At 30.9% G+C, this 19527-nt stretch overlaps 1 protein-coding gene across 1 annotated transcript; it reads right to left on the bottom strand.

Annotated features, from left to right (window-relative positions):
- Positions 1–204: 204 nt before the first annotated feature.
- On the bottom strand, positions 205–3325 carry LOC100247920 (serine carboxypeptidase-like 13). Its single transcript, XM_003633151.4, has 14 exons — positions 3139–3325; positions 2909–3054; positions 2710–2786; positions 2486–2608; positions 2315–2417; positions 2205–2227; positions 1902–2003; positions 1740–1826; positions 1517–1651; positions 1362–1433; positions 1162–1283; positions 817–930; positions 667–721; positions 205–557 (listed from the first exon to the last, which is right to left on the bottom strand). Exons 1-14 carry the CDS (start codon positions 3279–3281, stop codon positions 474–476), a joined length of 1386 nt encoding a protein of 461 aa, XP_003633199.2. The 5' UTR covers positions 3282–3325; the 3' UTR covers positions 205–473.
- Between the last annotated feature and the right edge of the window lie 16202 nt (positions 3326–19527).

Here is a 19527-nt window from a genome sequence, read left to right as displayed (position 1 = left end):
GTTACATACCCTCCAGTCAAATGGCTTTCCTAAGGTAGTCGTGACTCGTGGGGTCACCTTGAAGTCCCTCATTGCGTAATCCATAAAGTCTCTTTCATTAATTACCTTATGCATAAAGTTCTTTTTGAAAAGAGGTGGGGGGGAATCTCATGAAAAATTATGTTCTATAAATTTGGATCATCACCTATTTTTGAATCAAATTAGTTGCTTTCCATGATATTAAAATTCTGTTTAATCAAAGGACTAAAAATATAAGTTACATAATTATCACCTACAATGATGTACTTAAAAACACATCATTTAAATACTGTATAAATAATTATTGATAATACATTTAATGTCAAATAGGACCTAAAAAACTAAGGCCTTTGTTTGTCCTCAAATGGGCCTTTGATGATCACCTCAGCCTTTTCACCCGCATCACATGCCTTATATAAGTTAGGCTCACATGGATGTCAAGCAATTACTGTTAACTAGAGTGGATAATGAGCAAACCACCTATCAATCATGGCATAACACTCCTTGGGCTTGTACTCAATGGCTACATGACCTGCACCCTGTACATATATCCATAGAAATTAGAAAATTAAAACTATGCTTTTTGTTTTTGTCTTCAAAAATTTTATAAAACCATGAAGAGAAGAATGAGATGAGAATTGGTCTTGCCTTTACAGTTGCAAATGTTAGATCAAAGTCATCATTTGTAAACGTTTCTGTGTATCTACATGAAACAATAATGGTATGACCATGAGCTTTCTGTATATTTGCATGAGCTTTCAGCGACAAAAATTTGTATTTTCAAATTTTGGAACTTACCCCGCAACTTGACCATCAGTACACCATGTTCGCCAAGGATCTTCTAGTGTCAAATTAAGTGAATTTATCCATTCTTGTGTGCCAATATGTGGAATAGACATGTCATGATCACCACTATAACAAGCCAAAAAAAAATAAAAAAATGATAGTATTAAGTATTATTTGAATGCCTTGTGATTCCTAACTCATTCAATTCAAGTATTGGCTTGATTGATACGATCTCATATGTCTAATCAAGACAATTATGTTAAAAAATAAGCATATATAATACAAGTTGACCATGATTCTATAGGTGGTTTATCTATATAAAAAAAGAAAAAGACGAAGACGAGGTGAATTCATTACCTGTATATTAGAGCTCGAAGGCCTGTATTAGTGAGATTCTGATGATAAGCGACAGTGCTTGTTACATCCTTTGTGAAAGCTAGGTTGGTAATATTGCATCTTACCCAATGGCCTTTTGTCCCCTGGTTCACATTATCAAAATTTCATGTATATGAAATTATTTGTATGCATCTCATCTATGTATCATAAAATCGATATACCTCTCTAACGCGAAGAGCTTCTCGTACGTCTTTATTATTGGCCCATATTTCAGAAAACACATAATTGTATTCCTAAAACAAGAAGAGGATAATTGGTATGCAATTCAACTTGTTCAAGTTTTGCACAAGCCTATATGAGATGAATAGAGGTTTACATGGCAAAAGTATGCAGATTTTTCACCAAGTTGTGTGAGGAAATGTGTATGATTCAACTCTCCTTCCTTTGGTTTTCGGGATGAAATACCACAGTTTGGTTCCAAAACTTGCATTATGTATATTTGATCGATCAACTGCAAACTCAAATAGTCACCATATCTCCATTTTTGTAAAAATTAATAATGGGGCATAGACTTAAAAGTCATTTGTAATGTATCTAACCTTACTAATGGCTTCCATATCTGCAACACATTGTTCATTGCTTGCATTTACTGTCACATAATCGCCATTGCAGCTTGTTTTGGCAGACTTGAAGATCATAGAAAGAAAAGAAATTGTAAATTTTAAAGTAAGATCATATGACTAAGGGAGCCACGGAGTCACCTCATAGAGTTCATCAGATATAAGAGTCAGCCGGTGTGCAAATGGAATTCTGGAATTCACATCATTATCTGTATCAGTCAGCGGGTTCCCAAGCACATATCCCTGTTTTACAGTTCCAAAAAGATGATAGGAAATAAATTTAACCACGTGAATTGCAGAACTTGAAGCAGTCAGGCTATAGGCCATAAGGAAAGGACCCCAAAAAATTTAAGAGGAATATTCCACATTTTCATAATCAATTTGTTGGAATAAGCCAAAGAAACAGAAAATAGTAATTGAATTCCTATAGTAAAGATCATTTACTTGGAGGTTCAAGCTTGGACTACCTGCAATCCATAGCAAACCGAAAGATAATGTCAATGAGCCGAAATTCAACAGCTTCCAAGTTTTCCTTTCAAATGAAAAGAAATTACCATAATATATCTCTTGAACAACCATTGGGACAGGTATGCCCGAGTATGAATCGCCGCCAACGTAGAGCTCATTTTTCAGGAACTCGGGATGATCCACCAACCACTGCACAAAGTTTGTGAAATGTTCAACATTTATATGAATATTATAAGAAAGGTTACCATTTAACATACCTTCTTGAGGAATTCATATGTCTGTGCTGCGTATTTCAAGTCTTCCATGATGTAACCTTCTTGTGTTTTTGAGTAAGAGAATCCACTACCCACAGGAGCATCTACAAATATTATGTTGAGGGTCTGTCCGAAAATGGCATTATCCTTGTTATTGGAAGGCTGAAAAATCGAAGTGATCCTATAGTTTGTGTAAAAAATTAGTACAACAGCAAGACACTTTGTACCTTCGTCCATGTGTTCTCTTTCAAATAAAGATTCGGTAAGCCTCCTTCATATTCTTGAATATTGAAAGTTAGGGGACCTATGCAAAATGTTCTTACATTTTGCTTAAAAGTACATTCTGGTATTGTCTCGTAAAAAGAAAAATCACAGGAAATGTCCTTGTGCCAACTTGTATTCCGAAAATGGTAATAAGAAGCTTACCGTTTTCATAGAAGAATGCAGTGAGAGTGGAACAACCGGGGCCTCCAGAGAGCCAAAGCATAAGAGGGTCAAATACTGGATTCCTCTGTGACTTAACAAAATAGTAGAACAGCTGCACTTCCTCATTTTCACCTACACCCACATACCTGAATACCAAAACCAAGTTTACTGAAAACAGTTTTTGGGCAAAATTTTCCCAAAATTCAAATGGGCAGAGCTAAAAAATTTACCCAGTTTCAAGATAGAATGGAAGTTCACCAGAAAACCCCGGTAGGGTTTTGATGACTGAGCGCCCGTTGGCAATGCCTGATGAGAAAACCAAAAGAAGAAGCATCACAGACAAGAAACGATGTTGGTGTTCAGCTGCTGCCATAGTTGTAGGCAGAACACGCCAAACAAAGGAAAAAGAAGAAGGCTAATGAAGTGTGGTATGAAGACCCTGATGTCATAAATGTAGGTTGCTTGCGGAGAGTAGTAACTTACTTTCAACAAGAAAGTTTGTTGTGGAGTGAGTGATCTAGTCAACTAATACGACAGTAGTCTTCTCTTTGTTTTTCTGATGGACTATCATTAGGCATGTGAACAAGTATAACAAGCTTTATTGATAAAGTCAGGATCAAGTAGGAGTGACAATAGTTCTTGTTATGTCAAATTTGAATTGTATGGACGTAAGAAATACAGAAAGTTTATTCGATCCAAATACGATCTCGTTTAATCTGTTTAATAAATGAATTTGATTGACTTTGTATGGATTGACCCGAAATAAGCCTTTAACATTATGTTAACCTGTTAACGTAATTTTAACTCATTAAACCAGTTAACCTTTTTAAGGTTTTAAATTTATAAAAAATAATATTTTTAATGTATATATATACTTTTAAGTTTAAAATTTAATCATAACTAGAAAAAGATTTTAAATTTTCATTTCATACTTATTTATAATTTTATTTAATATTTTAATTATAAAATATTTTTATTTTTATAATGGAATATATAGAATTTTAATTTAATTTTTTATATTATTATAATGATATTTATAAACATAAATATTTTTTAAACAATTTTAAATATATAAAATTGATAAATTTATATTAGGTTAAATATATTATAATCGTGTTAAGTTAAAACGATTAAGTAAATGGATAACATGAGTTGAGGGGTTAAAACCAAAGACAACCTATTTATTAAATAGGTTGATAAAAACACGATTGTATCTATCTAGAACCTCTTAAATTTGTATTGTTTTTATGTTATGTTTTCTGGTAATATCAAAATTACTAGCCTGGTAGTGATGTGTTTTGTGTTCCTTATTTTCAATAAAAATTAAAATCATATTTGATGCCTAATAATTTTGGACTTCATCGAGCTTTAGTGTTTGGTCAAGCTTGGGTTAGGTCATGAGAGAGTTTAATTTCACTCATCTTCCATAGAATTAAATACACTTAGTTAATATTATTTTAAAATTTCCTAAAATTCCTCTTCTATTTTTTTTTTTATTGATTTCATTTGCCTCCATAAGACTTAAAATAAGATATGTATTTAATTAAAATTAAAATTAATAATTATTAAATATATTTAATAAAAACCTTAAAAGTAAAAGAGATGAGTGAAATTAACCCTGTTAGGAGGGATTGTACATGGACTACAACAATGTAGGTGAGGCTTATATTGTTGTGAACTTCATTTGGCCTCATTACATGGACTACAACGGTTTTTCTTTCTTGTTTTGCCGTCTACAGTTATACCATGGAGTCTTTGTTTAGTTCACTAGAATGAGACCATAGATTTCCTAACTCAGGCATCCACAAATTACATACCCTCCAGTCAAATGGCTTTTCAAAGGTAGTAGTGGGGTCACACTGAAGTCCATCGTTGGCTTACCCATAAGTCTCTTTCATTACCTTATGCATAAAGTTCCTTTTGAAAAGGGGGTCTCGTGAATCAAATTATTTGCTTTACATGATATAAGAATTCTGTTTAATCAAAAGACTAAAAGTATAAGTTATATTATTAAAAAATATATATTTGGAAGGAATATATTTAGTGAGGAATAAAATTTATAGATTGAAAATATTTGGAATGATTAATTTAATGAGAACGATATCTTTTTCTTCTGAGGCTTCTTATGTCAATCTATGTCTCTATACTTTTCTTTCTTTTTGTTGTCAGTCATTTCAGAATTTTTTTTTTTAATGTTTGTGCAAAGGGATAAAATAATCGCCATGCTTTTACGATTAGAGTGTATCTTCTATTGGTTTATCTTTTGTAGGTGTTTCCAAGTTTAATTTTTTTTTAAATAGCACCCTAATGATGGGTCAAACCCACACAAAGATCCAATCAATGATTTTAGTAAGAGAGGTATGGAAAATGGGTGATTCAAGGTGAATGACTTGCAAATGGAGGCAGTTCAAGAAACTTAACAAAGATAAAGGGGGAAATCACTAGAAAATATATAATAAAAATTTCCAAAATCAACAATGAAATAAACAATTAAACACCAAAGGCAATGATCTATAAAGAACATTAACAGTAATTAGCTCAAATCCTTGTCCTCAACTAAATGCTTTTTGGCCCAAGGTTAAGGGGGGAATTGATAGTATTGAACTAATGCTTTTGGCTTTAGATTCAAACCATGAATCCATGACGAAAGGATAGTGCCCCAAATCAAAGGAATCCATGCCAACACAACTCAGTTTTACACACAAGGTAATTGTTTGACTAACTACAAATCTCTGTTGTAATCAAAATACTAAAACTTAAATACGTGGTAATTCTAACCTAGGAAAACCAGAGATAGCGTTTTGATTTTTTTTTTTATTATTTCTTAACATGTTTAATGAAATAAATCAAATAAAGAAAAAAAATGTCCTGAAGAATTTTACAATCCACTGTCAAATCCTTGAAGAAAGAGCATTATAAAATTTAGGGTTTAGGATCAAAGTTAATCTACAATCAAATTGAATCTTAAGACCAATATCGCATCCGAAACTTAGATTTTTTTCCTTTTTAAAATAGATTCTTAAAACCATCAATTGAATAAGATTGATTACCAGTTCAATGTTTGACTTTTTAACTTTTCTTACTCCTTATAGCTTTCTTTTGGGACAAATAACAATAGGGAAAACTATGATAACTAATTATCAAGAGTTACTGAGAATCATTAGTATCTAATAATAATCTATCTTATTATTCTCTAATACAACTTAAGGACCAAAGATTCATAAATTGTAACCTAACCATTCATTAATCTCATTAACTTTTTATTTATGAAATACAAATCTTTTAAATCAATTTTGATTTTTGATGTTATTCAATCAAAAGACTATATCCAGCTTTGTAGATTCGTTAACAGTAAGATCAAATTATAGAAATTAGTAATCAAGATCTTCCTAAGAATCACTAGTATCTTTATAAGAATCCTTTGTAATTTATTTAGGGTAAATTAACATAGATAATTTATTTCTACCAATTAAAACTTTAAAACATAATCAAGCCATTTAATACATTATCATTTCCTGCTACACTTCTTTGGATTCTTCACCTTCATGTTAGCATCTTCGGATCAATTAAGTTAGTCAAACATGGTGGAGGATTTATCCTCACAACCCATGTTTTGTTGCCAAGAAAATAAAATAGAAAATAGGAAAAGAAAATCTAAAACTTTACTAAGAATTTCAAGAGGAGATATCAATATCCCTCTCTACATTCCTTCCTACATTCCATCCTTCCAAAAACCTAAAACTAATGAATACGATAGTATTTTTCGTGAGGTGGAAAATCATAAGTTGGGTATAATTCATAATTACAGAAGGTGAATTTAAGAATAATAGTTTTAATTTATTAAGAGAAAGGACATGCATAGAATTTTCAAAATTGTTTAATATATATATATATATATATATATATATAAGTGGGTTGTTGCGTGTCGAGAGGCAAAAGAAAAGGAAAAGAAAGAAAGGAATGGGGAGGCAGCACAAAGGAGATGCAAGGAAGTTTTCCGACGCGTGTTTCCATCGATCTGATGGTGAAACGACCTTCGATCGTGATGAAATTTTAGACGGCGATAGTCTTCAATGTGGTGAACACTTCTACGGAGTTGGGTTTTCAATCCCACGATTGGATTTTACTGTGCAGGTAGGGGTGTATTTTTCCTAAATTTCTCTCTCGACTTTTTTTGGGTTTTTCGCTTTGCTTTTATTTACTTTCAAAAAACTCCATGGAAATGGATGAGTTGTTGGGTTGTTGTAGATCGTCATATAGTTTTCATTTAAGTTATTTTTAGAAACCCTAAACATGTAAAATGATTTGGTTTCGCTTAGAAAATGTTAAATGGGAAGTGAATGAAAGTTTAATGCAAGATAAAAATATTATAATTGTTGGTATTTTAATTCTTGTTCCTGTGATAGGATTTACTGGATTGTTGTGGTTGTGAAAATTCTTTTTATTGGAATATTGGTTAATATATTTTAATGATTGTTGTTATGTTAGAAATTATATAAATTTATTGGTGATATATTAGTATTGAAAATAATGGAAATTATTTGTGGAAAATTTTGAGTATTGAAATATGTTTAAAATGATTGTTTTAAAATTATTAATATTATTAGAAATAAATAAATCGATGATATAAATTGGGTTTTTGTTAATATTTGAATTATTGTAAAAATATTTCCCAAATGTTGTGGTGGTGTAATTGTGGAAAATTGTTGTATTGGGTATTAATATTATTGAGATTATTGGAGATAAATAAATTATGACATAAATTGCATTTTTGTTGATATTTGTATTAGTTAGAATTTTCTTGGATATGTGTGGTTATTTAATTGAAGAAAAAAATGGTTATGTGGGTAGTTGGAAATTATTATGTCAGGAATTTTTATTTTTATTTTTTTTATTTTTTTTTTATGGCTAAGGTTTAAAACTATGTGTTGATGCTATACAATTAATTGTGAATTTTCTTTGATGTTTGTGGTGATTAAAGTGAAGAAAAATCGTTGTGTGGATTATTGGAAATTATGAAACATAATGAGAGTAAATAGAATTATATCTTGAAAATTTTTGGATGTTAAAATATGATGTGATTGCACTTCATATACATCATGGTTGTGTGAAGAAAAAGAAATATTAAAGAAATGGTTGTATGAAATGGAAATGAGAATGAAAAGACTCCGAAGAGGGCAAAAATGAAAAAAAAGAAAAAAATAAATGAAATGAAATGACCTTAAAGATGGTGAATTAAGAAGGGAGTGAGATCCCTAGGGTGAAAGGCCAAAAGTTTACCCCGAGAAGACTCCGAATGGGGAGTATATTTGGGTACAAACGCGTATCATTCGGTGAAAACCTGAGAACGACAATGCATTGTGTGATTGTGTGTAAGCATTTGTATCATGGTTGCATTTGGAAGAAAGATTTGTATTATTTACCAAGTTTATGTTTGAATATATTATTTAAGACTAAAATGACTTGTTTATTTTGTAAATCTAGAATTGTCGATATATTAAACGTATGATTGAATAAGGAAAATGATAATTTTGATTGTTTTAAATTTGTATGGTTGGGGTTTCTTTTAGTTTGTATATTATAAATGTAATATTATATTTTGACATATAGTTGTGTTATTGATCTAGAATTTCTAACCTATTTGGGTGTAACACACCTTATTGAGCAATGTGGAAATGTTTGCCGCTTTATTTTCTAAAATTTTTAGATGCAGATATAATTTCAAAGGGACCACAGAAAGTTTAGGAACTAGTTCAGAAAGCAAAAGAACCATAATAATAGTTATTTTTAAATTTATATTACCTTTTTTTACATGTACCAATTTGAGTTATATGGGCTTTTGTATGTTAAATTATATTTTGTTAGGTTGTAAAACATTTTTGAAAATATTCTTTTTGACTTTGAGATTATTGTAAATATTTGAGCTTTTGGGCAAGAAGATGACTGGTGGATTTATTATACTTGTGAACATGAGATAATGTGATGGTTGGTTTTGGAAAAGTAAAATAATATGTTACAGTAAATCTTAGTTTAATAAATTTATTTAGGATTAGACACTTTACTGAAAAAGAAAAAAAAAATCCAAGATGTTTTAATTGATTGCCAGCGTGGATAAGAGTAACCCTTAGGGTCAAACCCTTGACCTGGGGTCACGAGTCGAGTTTTGGGTTGCCCAGAATTTGGGGCATGACACTACCATTTGAATAAAAGAATGAAGAGAAAGTAGAGCAACTCGGGCCTCCCGTGAGCCAAAACATAAGAGGGTTGACACTAGGGTTCCTCTCTAACCTAAAAAATAAGTACAATAGTTGCACTTCCTCATTTTTACCCACACCCACATATCTGCATACAAAACTCAACCACCATCAAACAGTTTCCTAAGTTCCATCCATGAAAGCAACCCAACTTTCCCAAGAAAAATTTCACAAGATTCAACAAGAAGCCATGGAAAATAGTTACCCAGTCTCAAGATAGAAAGAAAGCTCTTCGGGAAAACCTAGTAGAGTCGTGACAATGGAGCTAACATTGGTAGTTCTTGGTGACAAAACCAAAAGAAGAAGAAAAAAAAAAAAAGCAAATTTATGGAAGAACATAGGTGATCATTTTCAGTTGTTGCCATTGTGGTAAGCTAAAGACCAAAGCCAAAGTACGTCCTATGTACATCAATATCAATCAACTATGTAGTAGAATGCATGTATAGTTTTATATTAACCATAAACATAGTTTTCGTTATCCTCTTCGTGGTTGGCGGTAAAGCCAAGTTTGTTATGATAAAGCTCGACAAGGTTCACAAAGCTAAGCCCCACATTCTAAAAATATTTCTTTACATTATTGAATCAATCATAAAGAAATATCAAATTATTGACTAGATTAGTTAGCTAGGAGGGGATTGTACGTATTCAATCCCTACATGCATCAGATGCAAGAGGGGTGCAATTAATGTGTAGTTGTCAAATGGTCCACATGAAATTGTTTTTATTCACTTACACTTAAGAAATTTATCTAACACTGTCTTTTTTGCTTTATTGGAAATAACCACGGTGTTGGTGTTAAGCCAACTAGATTCAGGTCCGTTCAGCTTCATTGGAGTCAGACGGATTTCTTCCCTTATTCGTGCTTCTTGAGGAGTCCTTCTAGCTTCACTGGAGTCAGACGAACTTTTTCCCCGCATAGAAGGATGTCCGGACAGGTGGTCCAAGCACGCCCCTCCAAAACTTAAGTCAAATTAGGATAACTATAACTATTTTTGTGGGAGAGAATGAGTGTGTGTACCTTGTTTGTACTTCTTGAGGGGTTTATATAGAGCTGATGACATCGTCATTATAGCGCTGGTTATGCATTCTAACCTTTCTTGTAATGATGATTGTGAGGACTGTCAATGTTGTCATTGTTACGTGGATTGGGCAATCACATCAAGCAAGGGCTGCTGACTGGTGCCATTTGCTGACTGTTGTGTCAAAATCTCATATCGTCTATCTGATTGTCCATTTACCTTTCCAATGTCTGAGATTGTGTGTAACAATTATTTGACATTGACTTTTGGGTGTAAATGGTGTCTAGTCCGCCGCTTAGACATCACGTGTCTAGGCTGTCGCTCAGACATTAGGTGTCTAGTTCGATGCTCAGACATCAGGTGTCTAGGCCGGCACTCAGACGTCAGGTGTGGTTGACTACACATGCCAGAAATCCTAAGGACTTGACTGAATTGATTTGCCCGTTTGAAAGGTCCAGCCGGCTTGGTTTGTCCATTCTATCTAGCATTGTGAGCTTGTTTGAAAGGTCAGTCGACTTAGTCTGTCCATTTTGTTTGGCATTGTGGAAGAAGGAAAGCTTCTCACTTCTGATGCCAGATGAAGCTTATTTTGGTCCAGACGGAGTGATCCCAGATGTGTTACATGTTTGCCCTGGTCAGCCAAAGGGTCTTGAGTTTGGGAAGGACACGTGGAGGGAAGCCCCCCACACATGAATCTTTGGACAAAAAAAAAAAAAAAAAAAAAAAGAGAAAAATGACAAAATAAAAATCTTCAACTAAACTGTTTCTATTTTATTTCTCTTTTATACCAAGAATAAAAAATTTTAAAATATAGGGTGTATTTTTTATACACTTTCTATTTTTTTAAATAGAAAATAGTATTAATTTTTAGGTGATGTCAGGTTTTTGCAAAGTATCAAGAAAAAAAAAAGGTAAGGAAAATTATTTTCGGTTTAGATGTCAACAAAAATTGTGTAAGAAAAAGTAATAAGAAAAATACAAGGGAAAATACTAGAACATTTTCAATCCTATTTTCATTGGAAAAAGGTAAAGTAAGTTTGGAAAAAAATGTATTTCTCTTTATTAAGCTAAGTAACCTTTTGGGAAGGTGAAGTTTTTACTTGATATTAGGTTATTAGTTTCTGTTTATATGACTTTGGACATAAATCAAACCGAAAAAAAGAAAAAAAAAAAAAAAAAGAGGAAGAAAACCTTGAAATGTAATAAAAAAGTTATGAAGGATAAAATAAAGTTAAAATCTTGGCTAGCTAATTAACCATAAGATTGTATCGGATCTTGTTAGAGGCACAAGTTTAACCCTAGCATAACACAAAACTTTTATCAATTTATTTGGACTGCATCTCCCACAACCAACATTGGGTAATCCAAGATATTCAACTAGTTGTAGGAAGGACCATGCATCTCTACCATACATCATGGCATTCACCCTAATTTCCTTAATATAAAAATCAACCTCAATACCATATATAACAAATCAACCTCAATACAAATAAGCAATCTATTCAAATCTAACTCAATCCAAAGTCACCACATTCATGATCAAATAATAAACCAAAACTCAATACTTCAAAATCAACATGTACATACCATCGAACCATAACCAAAAAAAAAAAAGGAAAAAAAGAAAAAGAAAATGGCATATACATCTCAATAGTTTACAAAATAAAATTATATATCCAACATCGATCTACCCAAAATTAAGCCAACCCTTAAGATTAAACAAAAAATTCCAACTAAGTATATCCTAATACATAAGGATGGTAACAAAAATCTAAGTGCTACATATCGAGGCTCTCTTTTTAGTTGATAAGCATATGCATGTAGGTGACCAGGGAGGAATGGATTGTGGACACTACTACCATCAACCGTGCTACTTTCTATTTAGATTTGTTTTTTCATTAAAGAACTAAAGATTTTAGCATAGTTGGTGGTGTGTGTCTTAAGACTAATATTGTAGGATGCACGTTAATATTGAGAGGTGTGAGGCATGTTTATTCCCTAGTTTGAGGTTCATGCTTATTCCTTGAACAATGAAATAGATTTTAATTGGAAAACTTGATGTTTTGAATGGTTTTTATGCGTGCCTCTACAATCAGCTATGTCCAAATGCATGTAGATATATGTTAAATTATGCAATAAAACAACATAAAAACTAGTGATAAGAGGATAATTACCATAATAATATTTTTTTTATAATAAAAAGTTCATTTTTAATTTAAATTTTTTATCATACTTCTATTTACTATAAACATGGTTTATTTTTGGTTTCATATTTAGATTTATCTACTTTTATTAAATGCTATAAAAAAAAATTATCACTAGTATAAATGTGAAGTATTAAGGATAAATTATCACAACCTTTTAGTTTTTATTTTATTTTTTATTTTTTTTATTTATGAAATTATTAGTGTGAGATTTAAAAATATGATCACATAGATAAAAATATATATAAAAATATATATATAAAAAAAATTGTTTGTTTGTCTTTTTTATAATTTGTTTCGAAAACAAGTTGTTTTTAGACTTCTTTTATTAGAGCATGTTGAGCAACAATTTAAACAATTGATACTTTACAAACTTTTACTTTGTATATAAGCGTGTAAAGTACCTTCATAAAGAATTAAGCTAAAAAAAAAAACAGTTTTTCATATTTGAATTTCCAAATAGAATTTTGTTCTTGAAAACAATTGAAAACTCTATTTTTAAGAATTATTCTCAAAAACCGGTTTTGAAAACATTGTCAAATAGTCGAGTTTAATTTCTGTGTTTTTTTTCATACATTTTAAAATAATAATTCTATTATATGCTTCCATTTGGATGCATACTCCATATTAAACTCTCATTTTTCTGAATACTTAGCTTAATGATGACTTTAATAAACAAAGAATAATTTTCACACTTTTTAGGAATTTTTTTAGTCTAAATTCTTATACCAAGCAGTTAGTTTAATTCCAAAAATTTGCCTTAAACTTTCAAGACATGTCACTATTTATATGATATAGATTCACAAATTGAATCAAAGGAATATTAAAGACTAAAGTGGTGTTTGTTTTTTTTACTTTTTGCTGAAAATCATTTAGTTTTAGAATTTAGGTTGTTTGTTTTTTTACTTTTTCATAACTTATTATAAACTTTTTACTAAATAGAAAAAGCTAAAATATGTGTTTTTTTCTAAATAGAAAAAATAACACAATGGTTTTTTTTACTTTTTAATACTTAATAGAAATAAAATACTACAAAAACAAACAACCTAATATTTAATACTATTAAGTATTAAGGTTCTATTTAGAATTAAGTAAAAAAATAAACACCACCTAAGCCTACCTCTATGACTTGATGTAGTAGCAGAATATACAAACTTTGAAGTTGTTCAGTGTAAGATGAATGTGGAAAGTAACTTTCTGTCAACATGGTGTTTCTAGAGATGGAGAAAGTTGGTTGGAGATGGGAGTGTGGAAATGGAATCTGAAACCTACCATTTCTATCTCAAAACAAAGGAAGTTGTGGGGAGACCTTGAAAAATGGTTCACATCAGTATATCGCTACCTTTATTTCTTTTTATTTTTTATTTTTCAAAATTGCATGTGATTATTGTGGGTTGACATTTATTTCTTTTTTCCCTCTCTAAGGGTCAACTTAAATGAAGGATTAAAGAGTTCAAATTAGATGCACCTTATTAAATTTTTGTCACATTTTGAGTTCAACCGAGCATGCCTATCCTTGTATCATGACTTGTTTACTCATCTAATCCAACTAATCTATATGTTGACTGATATTTTAAACCTCACTTAATTTTAATTTGATCTTATAGAATCTCAAGTTGAATTGATTCAATGAGCCGAGTTGGAAATCGAGTCAAATTTGATTGCATTGGACTTGGATCGATTGACTGTCAACCCGACTCTTGAATTAATTCGAAGTTTTTGCAACCAACTTACAAGGCTGGAAACACCATGAAGTGAGACTTAATTATCATATATGAGGAAAGTAAGCCCCAAAAGAAATTAACATGCATGAGATGTCAATAAGGACCTTTAATTTCAAGTTCATCCCACAACTATCTTTGAGAAGTCCGGAGGTCACTTGAGAAGAGAGCACGTGATTTTCCCAAAAAAATGAAATGAAATCTCCACGTGAGTCGAGTCAACCAACTTTCTCTTTTTCCTTGGAGTCAAAACAATATCGAAAGTAAGGTAAGTAAGGTGCTCCCAGCCTTCCACCCATCTTATTCTTACAAATTGACATATGGTGCATTCATGCTACAAATTTGTATTTCCACAAGTTTATTAGCTATATTTCTCTTGCTTTTCTCAACAGTTATTATTAGTTAGCTCAACTATATCCAACAGTACTCTACCGGGATTTCCTTGTGTAAACTACCCTTCAAACTTGAACTTGGTTGAATTTAACTTTGTTTATGCTTTTCAGGGCCGGGATAATTTAATGGAACTGTTTAATTGTAGAGAGTATATATGTAGACATGGGCGTACGTGAAAGTGAGAGGAAATGCAGCTTTTTCCTATTCTATTCAGTCCCTGAAGAACATTGAAGAAGGCCCTTTTTTGCTTTGGTTCGCTCTCTTTGTATTCATTTATAAAAAAGGGATAATAAACCCTCTTCCATGTATTACACTAATGCTCAATTTCTCATTACATAATGCTAGCTCTACTTCTTAACTTCTTTCACATGTTACATGATGGGCAAAATGCACATATGGTATTTTAATGAATTATATGAATGTTTTTAACTTTAATAGGTTGATTCAGTATTATATCCATTGTCTAATGTTTTAAACTTATATGTTGAATTGGTAACATAATATTGGGGGTGACAATTTTGACATGATATACGACGTGACAATCAGACTCGAAAACAACACAAGTTTTAGTGTGTTTGGTTCAATATAATTATGTTTGTATCACCCTTGCTATCTATTTAATGAATAGGTCATGTTTGCGTTTGACCATTCTAAAAGCTTTAAAAAAAATGAAGAACTCTTTTATGTAATATGATAAATGGTTGTGTGATATATAATATATAATATTAGTTGACAAGGCATTATATAATATTAGTTGACGAGGTGTTTGAGAGGAATTTGTTGCTAACTATTGGTGTAATCTTTTGCATTATTCTCGCATTCCTTAATTGTTGACAACCCTTGATTTGCAATAATTTTGTTAGAGAAGAAATTTCTAGCTATTAATTTACTTTTTGAATTATTTCCCTTAGCATGCCCCCTTATGTTGGCAAGTGAGATATTATGAACTTTGAACTTATAACGAAAATTTGTGAATAACTAGCATGACTGCCTTAGTAAGAACATTTGTAACTCGATAGGAAGATGCCATATGCCATATTTGAAAGAAGCCAACTACTACTTTTTCTTAGATGTAGTAATCGATTTCAATGTGTTCTATGCAAGAGTGGAAAACAAGGTTCTTTGCAAGATATAGAGCATTCATGTTGTCACAATGCAGTTGAAGAGGGTGAGTTAAGTGGATGCCAATGTCATGATGTAAGGATGTAATCCATGTTAACTCAACTATTGTAGATGCAAGGGATTTGTACTTAGCATTAATGCTAGAATTGTTAGGATAGAACCCTTAAAAGCATGATATGATATAAATAATTGAATTTATTATATATTAATAAAATTTCAATTTCCTAATTTTATCTAATCTTTTTTAAGCATTATACTTTCTCAGCATTTAGACCCAACATCTCTTGTATTGTATATGACCTGAATGCATTAAGAGTTGTATGAAATATGCAAGTCATGGGTTCCTTGCAAACAGATGAATTGTTCATAATTGGTTTATAGACTTAGACAATCCATTTGAGGTTATACTACCTTCTAATTAGAGAGATGATTTGTCTTGGTCATCAGGATGAGTTTCCCATAGTGAGTGCACTACTGTGTAGGAATACACATTAGACATGAACTATGACAAGTCATGACATTGACTATCAGGTTGTCATGATCTCACAAAACTACTATACTATATAAGCTCTCAACCTCAAGAGAATACCGAGTTTGTCCTAAAGCCTTCAATGACTTTGATTTATAAATGAGACCCTAAGGTGATCAAATATTCCCTATGGATTAGGTTACTATTGATGGAGGCTAGTGGTAACAGGTATACTCAAGATAGACACAATGGGGTTTGAGACAACATGTCCACGCCCTTAGGTGATCCGAATGACATGTGATAAAAAATACCAATGACCGTAGTAATTCCTTAATTAGACTTGACATATGTTCTTGGAGAATTAAAGTATGTCAATGAATCATATAATAGGAAAATTTGAGGCTCAAGATTGTAGAGGTTATCACGAGAGACTCATAACATTCACATTGTTATATTATAAATACCAATTTATAGGGAGTCTGCATATAGTGGATAATAGGTCGTGAAGCTGAGTTCTTGTAACTTCTTGTTGTTGTGGTAGAGCCTTTAAAAACATCACTTGATTTAATTTATTATTTATTAATAAAATTCTTGTTTCACTTTTATCTATCTTCATTCCATATATTATATTGTGTAAGAATTTTAGCTTACACCTTTTGCATTGTACATGACTTGGGTGTATTAAGAGTTATACAAAAGATCTAAATCACAGGTTCCTTGTAAGTGGATGACTTTTTCACAACTTCTTCATGGACCTAGGCAACCCACAAGAGATTATAGTGCACTACCTCCTAATTGGAGGGATGGCTGGTTTTGACCATCGATATGAGTTTCCTATGATAAGTGCACTAATGTGTATGGTTGCATATGGACAAGACTTATAGTGAGTCATGATATAAGGTTATCAAGTGGTCATGACTTCACCAAGTTACTATGTTGTATTATCTTTCAACCTTGAGAGAATAATGAGCTTACACTAAAGTTAGCAATGACTTTGACCTATGAGTGGGATTCGAAAATAACTATATATTCCCTATAAACTGAGTCACTATTGATGGAAGTTAATAGCAATAGGTATTCTTTACGAAAGGCACCATGATATCTCATAATATTGAGACAGAATGTCCCTTTGGGTGATCCTAAAGAAGTATATTCATATAAACTATGATCATAGTAGTTCCTTAAGTGAAATTTGATATAAGCTCGTAGAGAGCTAAAATATGTTAGTTGATCAGACAATATGAAGATTTGTAACTCAAGGATAATAGAGGTAATCTTGAGAGACTGATAGTTTTCATCTTGTTAGACTGCATATACCAATTCATAGGGAGATTGTATGCAATGATTAGCAGGTCATAGATCCAAACACTTAGTGTCTTGTTGTTATTTATAAAGAGTAGTAGGGTGTAGTTGTTTCTCTATAGTGGGATGTTGAATCAACTTCAGAATTAGATTTTGAGGGAGTCAATACTATCTTATGGGTACCAATGGTCTCCATTTGAGCTCATATACTTTGATGACACGATTTAGGAGTGTTAGATTAGCTCTTATTTTGCTTATGTCATAAGGGCATTTTGACAATTTCATGATGTTGCACATGGGTTAGTGACAACAACTCCGAATTGTACTAATTAATTATAATTAGATAACATTGTTTGGTTAATTAATTAATTAGACCATTTTTGGATTAGATTAAGTAACTTAAGCCCATTAAGGATTAAGTGACCTAAACCCTTAATGGGCTTAAGTCACTTAAGCCTAGTGGGGAACCTTAAAAATATCCTCTTAGGAGATAAGGTTTTCAAACTTTCAACTGTTTTCCATCATCTAGAGAGAAAGGAGAGAGCTTTAGCTTCCATCATTCCAAGGTAAAGTCATCAAATGGAAAATCATGGGTTTACGAGACCTCTGATGACTACGGTTTGATTATTCATCACACAGATTCATCAACAACAAATCGATGAGACAGAAATTGATCAAAACTCATGGAAATGTTAGGGAAAAACTTTAAGAAATGATAAAAGAAGTAATAATAGACATTTTGAAATTATTTTGTTGAAGAAATTGATATATGTATGATATAATTAATCATATTTAACAATAATATCATATGAATCAATAAGAAATATGAATTTTGTAAGCGTATATTCATTTATTAAGTTACATTAAATATTATTTAACAACAATATTATAACATTTGATAATAATATGTACAACTTGAAAATATATTTAGTATTAAAACTATGATCTATTTAATGTATTCAATGATATAAAATAAATTATAATATATATATTTGTTTTTTAATATTTACATTTTTATATTTAATTATCATATAAATGATATACCAAAAAAAAAACTTGTCACTAACTTTTATATTTTTGGTAATCAATTAAATAAAATTTAAAAATAAAATAATTAAAATTAATTAATTTATTAAAATATTATTTTAATACTTTATTTTTATAATGGAATTAAATATATACATTTATACATTCTTATTATTATGTGTGAATTTGGCGCATGCAGTGGTTGCCAAAATTAATGTGAACTTTTTGTCTTGGGTTTTGATTCCCCCTTCTCAAAGTGCAAACCAATTTTTAAGGTTTGACCAAGGGGAGTAGGGAGGGGCATTTGACCAGCCAAATAAAGGGAAAATGATTTTATGGATGGTAGCCGATATTCCTCTATTTTTGCCGAAATTTCCTTGATTCGAAATTTCCACCTATATTTTGGCTTCAAGACCTGCATTTTTGGCCAATATATTGATGAAATTTTCCAACATTTCAAATCTTGTCATCAACTATGTGTTTTCTTTGAGTCATCCGCTCTCAGATGATGTTTGTTTTTTTTACTTAATTTTAAATAAAACTTAAAACTAACTAATACTTAATAGTTTTAAAATTTAAGTTATTTATTTTTTTAACACTTTGTTTCTCTTAAGTATTATAAGAAGTAAAGAAAAATCAACATGTTCTTTTTAGCATTTATAAAAAGTCAAATATTTTTATTTTTTCTATTTGATAAAAAAAATTATGAAATAAATAATAAGTTAACAAAAAGAAAAAAAAAATAAATCTTAAATATGAAGTTGTTTTTAGCAAAAAATTAAAAATGAAAAAAAATACAACCTTAGACTCCCTAACTAATAAAACCTTCTTATTAATTAGTTCATAGAAAATTTATGGAAAACAATGAGGGAAAGGAAATTTTACAAAGATAGAAATTAATTTAATCTCAATAAAAGATTTTGTTTGATTCTTTTACAACTATATCCCCCATTATATAGAATAAAATAATTGAAAAACTTCTAATTTTCCTTGATATTTGCATGGAGCATAAAGGGAATAGGATATATATTTCGATTTATTTATTGTTTCTAAGATTAAAAGATAACCTAATGATATGTTAATTAATTTGAAGTAATAATCCATAGAAA

Source organism: Vitis vinifera, chromosome 11 (assembly GCF_030704535.1).
Source record: "Vitis vinifera cultivar Pinot Noir 40024 chromosome 11, ASM3070453v1".
In the NCBI taxonomy this organism is placed as follows: Eukaryota; Viridiplantae; Streptophyta; class Magnoliopsida; order Vitales; family Vitaceae; genus Vitis; species Vitis vinifera.
This window is presented reverse-complemented; position numbering and strand designations above follow the sequence as displayed.